Source organism: Girardinichthys multiradiatus, chromosome 8, assembly GCF_021462225.1.
Source record: "Girardinichthys multiradiatus isolate DD_20200921_A chromosome 8, DD_fGirMul_XY1, whole genome shotgun sequence".
NCBI lineage: Eukaryota > Metazoa > Chordata > Actinopteri > Cyprinodontiformes > Goodeidae > Girardinichthys > Girardinichthys multiradiatus.
The window spans coordinates 37,646,113-37,660,393 of NC_061801.1; the positions used below are offsets into that span (position 1 = coordinate 37,646,113).

The 14,281-nt window shown below is 41.0% G+C and overlaps 1 protein-coding gene across 1 annotated transcript in view; it reads right to left on the reverse strand.

The window, feature by feature from the left end:
* Positions 1–14,281, reverse strand: part of cacna1bb (calcium channel, voltage-dependent, N type, alpha 1B subunit, b) — a 214,162-nt gene that overhangs the window by 130,935 nt on the left and 68,946 nt on the right. Inside the window, exons 3-4 of the mRNA XM_047372543.1 lie at positions 1,906–1,997; positions 1,658–1,807 (exon numbers count right to left, since the gene is read on the reverse strand). Of these exons, the coding sequence (XP_047228499.1) occupies positions 1,658–1,807; positions 1,906–1,997 (242 nt within the window). The remainder of the gene's footprint in view (positions 1–1,657; positions 1,808–1,905; positions 1,998–14,281) is intronic.

Here is a 14,281-nt window from a genome sequence, read left to right on the forward strand (position 1 = left end):
ACATTTAAATTATATTGACTTTAAATGAGTCCAAACTGCAGCCGAGACCCCAGTATGGCCAAAAGGAAACCGTTTTGCTCTTGCATCCTTGTTCGGATGTGTAATTTTAATCTCATGCCTGCTTGGTATGTTTATGAACATGCAGCAGAGTTGTTGAAGTTAGTTTTCTGATCAGGATCATTTACCCATCAACAGAAGTGCATAGGTTAAAACACGTTTAGCTGAGTTAATTGTACTCTGAAAGTTTCTGACATATTTGAGAAAAACATTCTAGGGGATTTCTGACACCTTTAGATATATTTATTTTTATAATGCATCAAAATAAAGCCGTCATGGAGGAACCGTGCTTTAAAACACCAGGAATTGGATTAAGGTTCTTCCTGCTGCTACTCTCAGCAAGATGGTTTTTACTTGAGAAAACCATCAACGTGGTTTAAGTTTTGTGTTTAATCCTCTCCGGTTTTTACGCTGCAGCTGCATGTTGGACCATTCCAACACATGAATATGCTTTGATCTAAGCCACTCCACTGAAGCTCTTTGCGTATGTTTAGGGTTGTCCTGCTGGAAGGCGAAACTCCTCAGGTCAAACAGTTACATTTTGGTATCATATGATATGAGCACTGTCTTCTACCTATTTTCTATTTCTGCTACATGACTTGTTGCAAAGGTAAAACAGGAATTATTTTGGCTTTAAGGAAAGCTTTATGGGGTCAGAGATAGCATTGGTAAATTAAATGTTGTCCTGTTGACAAATGCACTGAGATTTTTGTTGGAAACTGGCTAAAGCTCAATCAAACTGGACAGAGAGCATCTCTGAACATCCATTTTTAATTCTAACATCCTAACATATGAATATTGGTCTGAAGCATTCCACTGTAGCTCTGGCTGTATGTTTAGGGTCACTGTCCTGCTAGACTTTAAACCTCCAGCTCAGTTTAAAGTCTGTTGCAGTCTCTAAAAGGTCTTCTTCCAGGACTGACCTGTATTTAGCTCCATCCACATTCCTGTCATCTCATCTCATGACTAGAAGCTTTCCTGTCAACAGATGCTCTCACGTGAACCGTGGATCTCTGCAGCTCCTCCAGATTTACCATGTTCTTCTGGGCATCTTTGCCATCTCTGATCAATGCTCTCCTTGTCCACCTAATCAGTTTAGGTGGACATCCATTTCTTAGTAGGTTTAGAGTTGTGTTATGTTCTCTCTATGTTCAGATGATGATTGAGCAAAGCTATGTGAGATGTTCAAAGCTTAAACTTCTCCACAATGTCCTCCCTGGCCTGTCTGCTGTGTTCCCTGATCTTCATGGTGTTGTTTGTTTGATTTCTCTAACAAACCTCTGAGGCCTTCACAGGGCAGCTGGATTTATACTGAGATTAAATTGCACACAGTTGGACTCTATGTACTAATTAGTTGACATCTGAATCAAATTGTTAAAAACCATGCACCCTTTTCCTTCCACATCACAATTGTACTAACTTGTTTTGTCTAACACATAAAACCAACTAAATACATGACAGTTTGTTGTTGTAGCTTGACAAAATGTGGACGGTTTTAACCAGTATTAACACTAAACTCTGTAATCACATCGTATCTTTGGCATAAAACAGTGAAGAACATCAGCTCCTAATACTAATCGGTCAAAGTTCGGGTTCTCACCGCCAGGCTTGAAACAGGACTGATGGAACTTGCCCATGTAGAACTCCACCCCGATGATGGCAAACATGACAATGGCGAAGAAGAGCAGCAAGCCGATCTGAAGCAGCGGAACCATGGCTTTCATTATGGACTTCAAGACAACCTGGAGACCTTTGAGAGACAAGGAGCAATCAAAATGTGAGCTGGAAACTTTTACATGCTGTATTTTTAATATCAGTGTCTTTTCCGAAGCTCTCCGGTGGGCTTACTGGGAATCCCTGACACCAGTTTTAGGGGCCTCAGCACTCTCACGGCTCGCAGAGTTCTGAGGTCAAAGTCTGAACCCACTGTGGCCAAGATTCTGCGGACACAAGGAGAAAAACAAGATGTTTGTTTAAAATAACTGCATCCATATTTTTCTGCCAGACTGAGAAAAACTGCAGAAGGTAACAAAAGGCATAAATAATAAGTTTTTAAAGAAAATAACTCCGGAAATGATGGTGAGTGCTTTCCAGAGTTAGGTTTATTTGATAGTTAGGATGAAATAAAGCTCTAGGATGAAAATGTTAAAGTTTGTGATAAAATCCTTGTCTTTTTAAATTAAGATACATGAATCATTTCTGCACTCAGTGAGCTAATAATACTGTTGGATTTTCCCAAACCAGAACATCATGAAAGTCATGATGTTTTATCTTTTTCATTTAATTTTAATTTTAAACATAACAGGGTAAAAGTATGACTCTATGTGTTGGAAGTTATAATCTGTTCATTATTTTTCCGATTACATTATCTACACTGTATTGTTTCTTAATACTCTCTTATACAGCTCACAGCGATGATGGAAGCACATGTAAGACCAACATATGTCCAGTTTATTTTAGAGCTGATCAAATTCTTAACAAAGCTGGTTGTAGAGAGAAGATAAAAGTAAATGTTGAAAGCATTCATGCACCAAAGCAACAGCAATTGACATCGTTTGAAAATCCAAGAATATCGGGTTTGGGGAGTGAATTTGTAAAAGAGTTGCAGAGCTTCCTCTCCATTCTTTGTTTTCGATCATAATGATGTCCCCACTCTTGTTCACTAAGATCTGCATCAGGTGTGGGCAAAGGACAGTGAACATTCAGCCAACTGGGAAAATTACTCATTAGCCAGCAGAGTTTGAAGGCCAGGCCTCTGAAATGTAACGTCCTACTCCATAAAACCTTCAAGCAATCCTTTCTGATTGTGATGTTGCTCATTATGAAATTACTGCTTCTGTTTTGATCTATGGTGCAGCTCTCCATCCATCCATCCATCCATCCATCCCACGCAGACATGTTTCCCATTACGTCACACGCTGCCCATTTCTGCCTCGACCTACGAGTGGAGACCTATGTTTTGTGTGTGTTGCTTATGTGGCACAGCTGGCAGCCCTCATTACAGCCTCTACACACAGACGGAGACTTAAGTGCTTCACTGAAACACACACATAGAAAAACAGTCCTCCAGGCTAGAGTCTCAGAGAGAGGGCGAGATGGAGAGGAGGATGAGGAAGATGAAAATAGAAGTTTAATTAAGGAGACAGAGGGTAAGTGGATGCAGACGAAGAATTCTAATATTTGTGCACTACGGGCACAAATTAATTTTGGCATTGTTTCACCTGAGGTTTTATGCTGCTGCTGTTAACCTAACTCCACTTTATGTATGAAGCACATTTTTATGCTCAAACGTAACCGAGTGCTTAAAAAAATAAAATCTAACATATAATGGAGGGTCTGCTGAGAAGCTTACAGTCACTCATCCTAGCTAAGAATATCGCAGCAGTTTGAGTCTTTTATTGATTTATTTGAACTATTTTCCTGCAACACACAAATGCAATATGTCTTAAAAACCAAGAACAAATGTAAACTGACATTCACCTAAATCTTAATAACTGGTGCTGAAGGTTCTTGAGTGTCTTTTAAATGTACGAGGCCAAAGCATATCAGCGTCTGGTTGGTTCTCATGACTGGGTGCAACTGATGAGTCCCTCTGTGCCTTAGAAGGACCAAGGAATTAGGTGAAGATGGAAGAAGAAGTATTGTAGATTTACACAAATTGGGAATGTTTTCTGGAGCCATTTTCTAACAACTGCAGATTCCAGGATCATAAACTCAAACAACTGTTTAATTTACTCAGATGCATCACCACTTTGGCACTTTGGATCTAGAAGAAGACCCTAACTGTGCCCCCCTTCAGATGACAGGAAACTGGTCAGGGAGTTTAGGAACAACCCACAACCCACTAACGCTAAAGCCTGCCACTGCCCAAATGCCATCTAAGGATATGTTTTCTGTTCAGACAAGACAAAGATTTATCTATTTGGCCACAATGACAAGAAGAATGTTTGGAAGAGTCTGAGTGAGGCTTTCCAACCTACTTGTCAAGCATGGAGGTGGCAGTATCATGCCTTGGAGATGTCTTAATGATGTAATGACTTAGTGAAACAGTACAAGAGGAGAACTAGCTCCAAATTCTTCCACTTGACTTCAGATCCACTATCTAGGTAGTTAAAACATTGAGGTGTTCTGACAGAATAATGATCCCTAACACATGTAAAGCGGGCCAACTTCACACATCTGGGATTAACATACCCAGGATTTACAATAAATTGGCAGAAGTTGCAAGTTTGTCAATATTAACTTTTAACGCCACACTTATATTTAAGCAGGAAGTAGAGCTGTGTGATATTACAAAAACATCACGTTGTGGTGTTATTATTGTGATGATTATTTGGATGGTGATCAACACTTTTTCCACACAACTCTCTATCTTTTCCATCCCAATGTCCTCCAACTCTTTGAGAGCTTCCCTAACCACAAAGCTCTATATCAGATGTGGGCATAAAAACAAGGTGAAAGTTGATCCAAGAGGCCAAGTATATTTTTGGCAAATGTATGAAACCATAAATAATATAGGCTGATAATTATTTGATTTCTGCAGGCTTTTACAGCTGCGATTTTGCACGTTGATATTGTGAGCATGACTGACAGCTCTAGTAGGAGGAGATGGATTGTTGTTTTTATCAAGTGTGTCACAAACAACATAAATCTGAGTCCTGTTTGAACCGAAATCTGACTGATCAAAGCAAGTTGCGTAGATCAGTCGATCATCGGGGTAGTGAGGACATTTTGATGTGTTGATCCGGTTTGTCAACAATGGTCAAATCATAGGATGTGAGGAGAGAGACAAGAACATCAGGGACACAATGCCAGGCCATAAACTATTTCAACTATCGGAACAACTTCACAAAACAGCAAGGAATCACTTTCCATTAGCAAGTTTCGTGTTTAGATTTAAGATACTCTGGATCCTGTCTGTTGTTCCTGAAGTAGCGGTGGATCAAGCGCACCTCCCGGAGGCAGCCCCATGTTGGAGCATTTGTTTGCTACTATACCTCCCAGTGTCATCTGCTTCTATAGACCCCAGTCTGCAACCACAACTCCCAGCAGGAATTGCAGCTGATAGGAAGGGGCGTCATCGCTCTGATGTCACAGTGGGCTATATAAGGACACGGGAGACGCCCCACCGTTGCTTTTCTCCCACTGGAAACCGAGATGTGGTTACCACGCAACGGAGGCGCATCATTCTGGAGAAGAAACTCACACGTCGGTTTTCATTAATTCTCCTCACTGGCCAAAACTCATGGGAAGAGTTTTCTGGGATAAGAAGACCAGTAAACTTTACTTGACCGATCGAAGGCGTGGATTTAACACGTAACACAAGAAAAACCCACAGAGGTTTTCCAAGGAGAAGAAATTTTCCTCTTTGTTTTTTTTGTTCCAGTCGACTGTTGACTGTCCATCATATTTTTCCCCTTTTCGCCAAAGGAGGTAGGCCGGCCGTCTTTGAGTTTGTTACGGACGCGTAACAAATTCCCCCATCTCCCCCCTGCTCCAGAGACGACACCAAGTAATCCCGTTTTGTTTTATTTCTATTAGAAATAGCTTGGGCAGGATAGAGTAGGATTTTAGAGAGATTTAGAATCGCCACTTATAGTCCAATGTGTTCTAAGTTGTATGTGCGTGCAATGTCTTACTGAAACGTTGATTGCTGTTGGACTCTGAAAGCTGCCGCGCTTCGAAGATGTGCACGTCTCACTGTGTTTGAACACCTGAGCACAGACTCAGGTGAACTTAAAGTTGGACTGCTAGAACCTCATGGTGGAAAACTCACTGTTCCATTGTCTTCACTATTAGTGTTTTTCCACCTGTTGCTGCCTAAACGTTTTATGATCCTTTGTGTTTCACTGAGCTCCAACTTTGGGGGTTTTATGACTCCAGCCTGGTGGAGGCCGCTCCCAAAGCTTTGCTCAGTATCATATTTTCTCTTGTTTTTGCCATAACTGCTGGTTTGACTTTCATACACACTCAATGTTGTTTATCTTGTTTAGTTAGTTATTTTACCCCTGTTGTGTAGAATTTTTGCATGCTTGATTAGGTGAAGGTTATTGAATCAGAATAGCGAGGTGTATCAGGGCTGTTGATTTAATAGATATTCACGTAGATAAAGAGAAAGCATTTGTGTTTATTTTGAGCAAGAGTGATTTGTCTGTCAAAATAAGGTCAAAGTTCCTCCACCTTCGGTGAAGCGGTTAATTAAACAGTGACATCTAGTAACAGTTATCAATTATTACTGAGAATTTATTTAATTATAATTATCAAGGGCCTTGAGCCGTAATTACAACACCAGAGGACATCTCTGATTTCGATTTGTAAGTAATGATTTTTGGTTAAGAAATAAAAAAAAAAAAGTCAAATTATGATTTTAAATTATAATTCTTGATAAATATTAATTAATCAATAATCATAATTCTTACACCTGCCTCTCCACAGGTGTGGGCGGCTCAAGCACAGCATGGGGGTCACCAACCTCCTACTTCTTTAGGAAATCCTTCCATCCATTGTCTTCCGCTTATCCAAGATCAGGTCACAAAGATAATATGTCCAGGATGGAAAGCTAGACATCCCTCTGCCTCGGAACACTTTCCATCTCAGCCTGTGGGATAATATGGTGCTCCCAGGCGATAAATGATATATAATCCCTTTAGCAGATTTTGTGTCAGCCCTGGGATCCCCTTCTAGTAGAATGTGCACAACAAAAATCCAAATGGTCTTCCAGAGGAGGCCGCCTGATCAGATGTCTAAACTTACTCCTTTCAATTTGGATGCTCAAGCTTTGGTTTTAGGTTCAGTTCTTTACTCATCTATATAGATCAAAGCAGGTGCTGCATTACTACAATGAAGGCCCGGTCCATCTATCCACCTCCTGCCCCGTTTTACCATCACCCTTGATCAAGACACCAAGATACTTTTACTCCCCCAGTTGAGGCAGAGGCTGACTGCTAACCCAGAGCGAGGAGTCCATCGTTTTTTGGTTGAGAACCATGGCTTCCGACTTAGATGAGCTGACTCTCATCCCGGGCGCTTCACACCCATCTGTGCTGCTACAGTGCTTGCTGGAGTTCTTTGCTTGAAGAACCGCAAAAGAAGAATATATGCAAAAAGCAAAAATGAGAGCCTGAGGTTCCCAAACACGATTACGCACCTTTTAATGACTATGCTTTAAGATCCAGTCCATGAAAAACATAAACACGAATGGTGACAAGAGGCTATCCTGGTCCAACCGGCAATCAGACGAACCTCGACGTGCTGAGAATGTGGGAACAGCTCTTGCTTTGGTTATACCAGGTCCAAATAACTCTTAAGAGGATTCCCAGCACTTCACAGCACCACCTACAAAATGCTTCACCAGATCTGCAAAACACATGTGGACCGGACAAACAAATGTCCATGATCCCCTCTGCGATAGTAAAGATCTGGTTCATGGTTCTATGACCAAGACGATAGCCATACTGTTCCAATCAATCATCAAACCTTATATTCAGGAGAAGTTAGTTGGAGCACACTCTCTGGTTACGTTTCTGAAATAAAGGGACCATTACCCTGGTCTGCCTCTCCACGGGTGTTGTTCTGACCTCCCGCCCCAATAAAGAGCAATAAAGAGGCACCTTGACAAGGTGGTTTCCTTCAGTTTCAAAGGGAAATTACATTTTTCAGTAAACACCTTTTAATTATTTGACTCTCAATGGAATCAACTACTCAAAGTCATCTTCCATTACTTGAAGGAAGAGAAAGCTGTTTTTGCCAGAATCAATACCACACACTGTTTTACTAAGTACTCAGATCTGTATATATATATATATATATATGTGTGTGTGTGTGTGTGTGTGTGTGTGTGTGTGTGCGTGGGTGTGTGTGTGTGTGTGTGTGTGTGTGCGTGTGTGTGTGTGTGTGTGTGGTCTTTGTTTGGGCATATCTGTCCATGAAAGGATGATTCAGACACAGTGCGGTCATGAGCTGAAGAAAAAGCCATGACTTTTAATATTCTTTTATCATGTTTATAACACGTCCATGTCAGAGACAGAGACTGGCTCAGGAAATATGGAGGGTGATGTTATTGGCTGCCACAAGCTAACACAGACAGATTACTCTGGGTTTGTCAAAAACAGCTGGTACCATGAAAGCTTGTTGGAGAAGGAGTCAGACGATCAAAGCATAACCAGATTTTTAGCAATGTAGCAACTGATAAGTTATGTAAAACTATATTAATGTATGCAAATTAATCAGCCTAAATAGAAATGTATGCATTATCAATCAAAAATAATTACAGGTCAATTATGAACGTAAGGTGGTGACCATAATCAAGAATTCATTTTACTTAATTTTTTTTATTAATTAAAGGCTATTTTCTAGTGACTTAATTAAACAAAAACAAACTCAAAACAAACCAAACAAATAAAAAAAACAAATATGACACTAATTTGACTCTATAGCTTCAGTGGGGTAAAGGGACAATTTTCTGAATATGAAATCTACGTCATGTAAATTTTATCTGATTAAAGAGTAAAGTAGTCTCTCAGAAGTTTAAAGAAAGTTATTTTTATGGTCTAAAATTTAAATTCCTTTACTTTAATTTCAGGTTTTAGGAGAAAAATTCAGCATTTCCAGAACCACATTTTCTCAGTCAGCTTGCCACAGCAGAACCTCCACTGTAGAACAGAAAAAGAGAGCGCCTATTATGTAGTCCAGAATCATGCTGCTGGCTCATGGAACCAACCTGATCACTCCAGGTGTGTGACTTCTACAGTCACATCTGATGAGGAAACATCGGACAACAGCTGTTTTCTTGACTGAAAGGTCACTCGCAGTCTGGAAAGCAATTGATTCTGTTTCGGTTCGTGGCATGCCTTGGTTGTTTCTCACTTTGAATTTGGAACCAGATTATGAAAGACACATGAAGGTCCACGGTGCAGGAAAAACAGAACAAAAATCTTTGCAGGAACATAACACAAAAATTAGGAGAAAGTACAAAACAAAAACCAAAACCAAAAGATTTATTGCAAATTATTATTTATGACTTCGCAGGAAAAGACTTCTTGTAGGTTCTGAGGTTCTACTTTTTTCATATTTGAGTCTCAGAACTCACCTGCATCTGCAGTTGGCAGCTTCCGGGGTAGGAGCCATCACAAGAGACTGATCAACCAATTGGAAGTGGACTTGAGAAACAGGCAAGCCACATACGTAAAATAGATTTGATAATTTTTCTTTAGATTCAGGCAGAGTCCAAAAAATGTAATCACACTGTCCTTGCAGGTGAAACTTTTCCCTGTAACCATACAATCATTCTACTAAATAAAAAGACTAGTTAGTAACTCTGAATTACTAAATAATCAAAATACAAACATTCATATGAGATTCTATGACATAAATGAATGATATTCAGACAAAATGTTTAAGGCCAACATTACAGGGTGAAAAAAAACTTCATATTCAGGACACCCTCTACATTGGATAAGAAGGTATTGTGGTTAAATCTAAAAGGTCCATCAACAATAGTTTGAAGGTACTTGGTAAAAGCAGTTCTGAAGAGTGAAAGGTCAGATCTGCGGTGTTTGTGCAACACAACTGAAAAAAGGTTTGCATTGATCAAAAAGCAGAGGAGACACTGATTCCTCCATGACCACATGAATCTGCACACACAGACAATGTCCTGCAGAGGTCATCACATATAAATCCAGATGCTGTGCTTCAGCTTTTATCAGTGAGACATAAATAGCACTAAATAACAGTCGTAGCTGCAGACACAGAGGTAAGAGTGACTCATCGTGCTGGCTATTAAAATTTGTGGAGCCAATCCACTTAATTTAACCGATATTTTTCTTTTCTCCCCCTTCATGCAAATATCCAAGTTAACATTGATAAATAACTCCAGCTGATGATCATCTTTGGTAAACTGGCGTGCTTTAGGGAAGTGAATGAGGCACTAGCAGGGAGATAGGTACGATGTGATAATGACGAAGGAAAATAGGAAATTAATCATAACTAAACAAATGCTTAATTTAACACAGATTATATGACTCTGCCGATATGGTCGGATGTTATACTGTATTTAAACCTTTGGACATTTGCACTATGCCGTGAAATACATAACTAAAGTTCATATGTCTGTTTTCAACTGCTTATCTGAGGCTCAGTTGCAGAGGCAACGGATAAACAAGTGGAAACGAGTCCATTTTCATTAACGGTTCCTTCCTTTACCTCATGCTCCCTGCTGCTCCGGTAAACTGCCTTTCTATGACCAGCCCGCTTCATGAGATTCGTGTCAGTTTCTTCTCATGCAAGACGATTTTTGTAAACTCTTTCCATTTTTATTTATTAAAACATCCTTTTTTCTCTTGTTTCTGCACCGCTTGATAATTGTATCTCTGTTATCAAACTACAAAAATGGCCTACAGGTTAAAGTTGAACGCTCCTTGACCTGGAGGGGGGCGGAGCATGAAGTGCCTCAACTGCATTTAAAGAGACAGCACCAAAACGAGTTGCTCCCAGACGCTCCTCCAAACAGGAGTAAAAGAGGAGCCTGTGGAGCTACAATAACAAGGAGGTCAGACCAAAGCATTGCAGTTCCACTTTATATAGACCACACCTGGATGATTTACAGGGGTTGGACAATGAATCTGAAACACCTGGTTTTAGACCACAATAATTTATTAGTATGCTGTAGGGCCTCCTTTTGCGGCCAATACAACGTCAATTCATCATGGGAATGACATATACAAGTCCTGCACATAGGTCAGAGGGATTTTCAGCCATTCTTCTTGCAGGATAGTGGCCAGGTCACTACGTGATACTGGTGGAGGAAAATGTTTCCTGACTCGCTCCTCCAAAACACCCCAAAGTGGCTCAATAATATTTAGATCTGGTGACTGTGAAGGCCATGGGAGATGTTCAACTTCACTTTCATGTTCATCAAACCAATCTTTCACCAGTCTTGCTGTGTATATTGGTGCATTGTCATCCTGATGCACGGCACCGCCTTCAGGATACAATGTTTGAACCATTGGATGCACATGGTCCTCAAGAATGGTTCGGTAGTCCTTGGCAGTGACGCGCCCATCTAGCACAAGTATTGGGCCAAGGGAATGCCATGATATGGCAGCCCAAACCATCACTGATCCACCCCCATGCTTCACTCTGGGCATGCAACAGTCTGGATGGTACGCTTCTTTGGGGCTTCTCCGCACCGTAACTCTCCCGGATGTGGGGAAAACAGTAAAGGTGGACTCATCAGAGAACAATACATGTTTCACATTGTCCACAGCCCAAGATTTGCGCTCCTTGCACCATTGAAACTGACGTTTGGCATTGGCATGAGTGACCAAAGGTTTGGCTATAGCAGCCCGGCTGTGTATATTGACCCTGTGGAGCTCCTGACGGACAGTTCTGGTGGAAACAGGAGAGTTGAGGTGCACATTTAATTCTGCCATGATTTGGGCAGCCGTGGTTTTATGTTTTTTGGATACAATCCGGGTTAGCACCCACCCGAACATCCCTTTCAGACAACTTCCTCTTGCGTCCACAGTTAATCCTGTTGGATGTGGTTCGTCCTTCTTGGTGGTATGCTGACGTTACCCTGGATACCGTGGCTCTTGATACATCACAAAGACTTGCTGTCTTGGTCACAGATGCGCCAGCAAGACGTGCACCAACAATTTGTCCTCTTTTGAACTCTGGTATGTCACCCATAATGTTGTGTGCATTTCAATATTTTTAGCAAAACTGTGCTCTTACCCTGCTAATTGAACATTCACACTCTGCTCTTACTGGTGCAATGTGCAATCAATGAAGACTGGCTACCAGGCTGGTCCAATTTAGCCATGAAACCTCCCACACTAAAATGACAGGTGGTTCAGTTTCATTGTCCAACCCCTGTAGATGTAAAAAGGAAGGATTTAAAAGCATGATATGTCCCCTTTAATGTCCCAAGAGCTAGATTGCCAAATTGTACCAAGGTCCCTGAGCAGAATGTGTCTTCCTTTAAGACCAGATGAAGCTGGGAAAACAGGTGCTCACCAAGCCACACACTGAGCATGAAGTTACAGCCAATAAAACCATCTACAGTACATGCACTCATTATTAATTTATGTTTATCTAATAGAGAAATATAAATCTGATTGGCATGAAATTTAAACAGTTTCAATGAAGACAGACCAGGATAATAAAAATAAAAATAAAAGTAAAACACACAGGTGGGAAAAAGGAAGCAAGCCGAAGAAAGGCGGTCTTCTTGTTAGGCTCACTGATGTAGTTTAATTACATCGACCCGGTCCAGCTGGGGGCCGGGGGCTTTGATTGAGTTTTTCACACGTCTCTGTAAAACTCCGAGGACAGACACGGGAACATGGTGCTGACAACCTGACTGAATAACTGCTCCTTGTCTGTGTGATCATAACCAGCTGGTCTCAGACTGTCTGTCTGCCTCACCGTCTGTCTCTGGGCCTCACATCCAAACAGAACCGAGCAGCGAACCTCTTAACGCAGCACCTGCCTGTCTGCCTGAGGCTTTTGCTTTACTCAGAAAGTCTCCAGATTTTTGTTGCCTCAACTGATCAAGGCACATTCTAGCGTCTTCAAAGCTTTTATTATTAAATGCATGTGTAGAAGATTACAAAATAATATCTTACATTTATTTCTAAGTACCGGTGCAGAAAAGAAAGGAAAACAACCAAAACATGGCACTAAAATTAGCTTCTTTGGAAGGCTTATCGCTGTGAAAAGGGTCACAAGGATTCAAAAATATCAGCACAGTCTCTAATCAGAGGGCTACCATTATTGCTCCCTTCCTCAGCAGGGAGGATATTTCCTCTTCCAGTGCTTCTTTGTCAACAGCTTTGAGATGATCAGTTGGTCAAATGGTGCTGAGAGGTTATTAGCAAAACTGTAACCTTATTCTAAGACTTCTACCTTAAGAAGAAGATAAAAGACTGAAAGGAATCTAGCTCTTTTTATAGGAAAGCGTGAACACAAGACAGGATTGGCCCTTAAAAAAGTTTTCCACAAAGAATCAGAATTTCCCCACTATTTCCCAAACTCCATTTCTTGAAAGTAGGCAAAAATAATCCTTGTTTGAAGCTCATGCATGTGTTGTAGACAATTTGCTCACGTCTATTGCTTGTCCTTTCCATGCGAAAATGTCCTAACAATCTAATTTACTAGGAAACAAGCCCCCCAATCATGGAATCTTGAAATGTGTCACATTGAGTTTGTTCATAAAATGTGTGTGTGTGTGTGTGTGTGGGTGTGTGTGTGTGTGTGTGTGTGTGTGTTTGCATCAGTATGAATGGTAGCGGTCCGCTTCGCTGTGATGTTATACAATTTGAGTGGACAGCCCTGACAGTCAGGAGAGCAAGCATTTCCCACAATGCACATGAGGACAAAAAGGGGGTACTCATGAGCTCAACGTCTCTGCCAGAGTCACTCGCTATCAAACATGGCTGCTGTGGTTTGAATGTAACACTGCAGGCACGTCTGAGTATGCATGCATGCATGTACAGGTCCTTCTCAAAATATTAGCATATTGTGATAAAGTTCATTATTTTCCATAATGTAATGATGAAAATTTAACATTCATATATTTTAGATTCATTGCACACTAACTGAAATATTTCAGGTCTTTTATTGTCTTAATACGGATGATTGTGGCATACAGCTCATGAAAACCCAAAATTCCTATCTCACAAAATTAGCATATTTCATCCGACCAATAAAAGAAAAGTGTTTTTAATACAAAAAACGTCAACCTTCAAATAATCATGTACAGTTATGCACTCAATACTTGGTCGGGAATCCTTTTGCAGAAATGACTGCTTCAATGTGGCGTGGCATGGAGGCAATCAGCCTGTGGCACTGCTGAGGTCTTATGGAGGCCCAGGATGCTTCGATAGCGGCCTTTAGCTCATCCAGAGTGTTGGGTCTTGAGTCTCTCAACGTTCTCTTCACAATATCCCACAGATTCTCTATGGGGTTCAGGTCAGGAGAGTTGGCAGGCCAATTGAGCACAGTGATACCATGGTCAGTAAACCATTTACCAGTGGTTTTGGCACTGTGAGCAGGTGCCAGGTCGTGCTGAAAAATGAAATCTTCATCTCCATAAAGCTTTTCAGCAGATGGAAGCATGAAGTGCTCCAAAATCTCCTGATAGCTAGCTGCATTGACCCTGCCCTTGATAAAACACAGTGGACCAACACCAGCAGCTTACACGGCACCCCAGACCATCACTGAT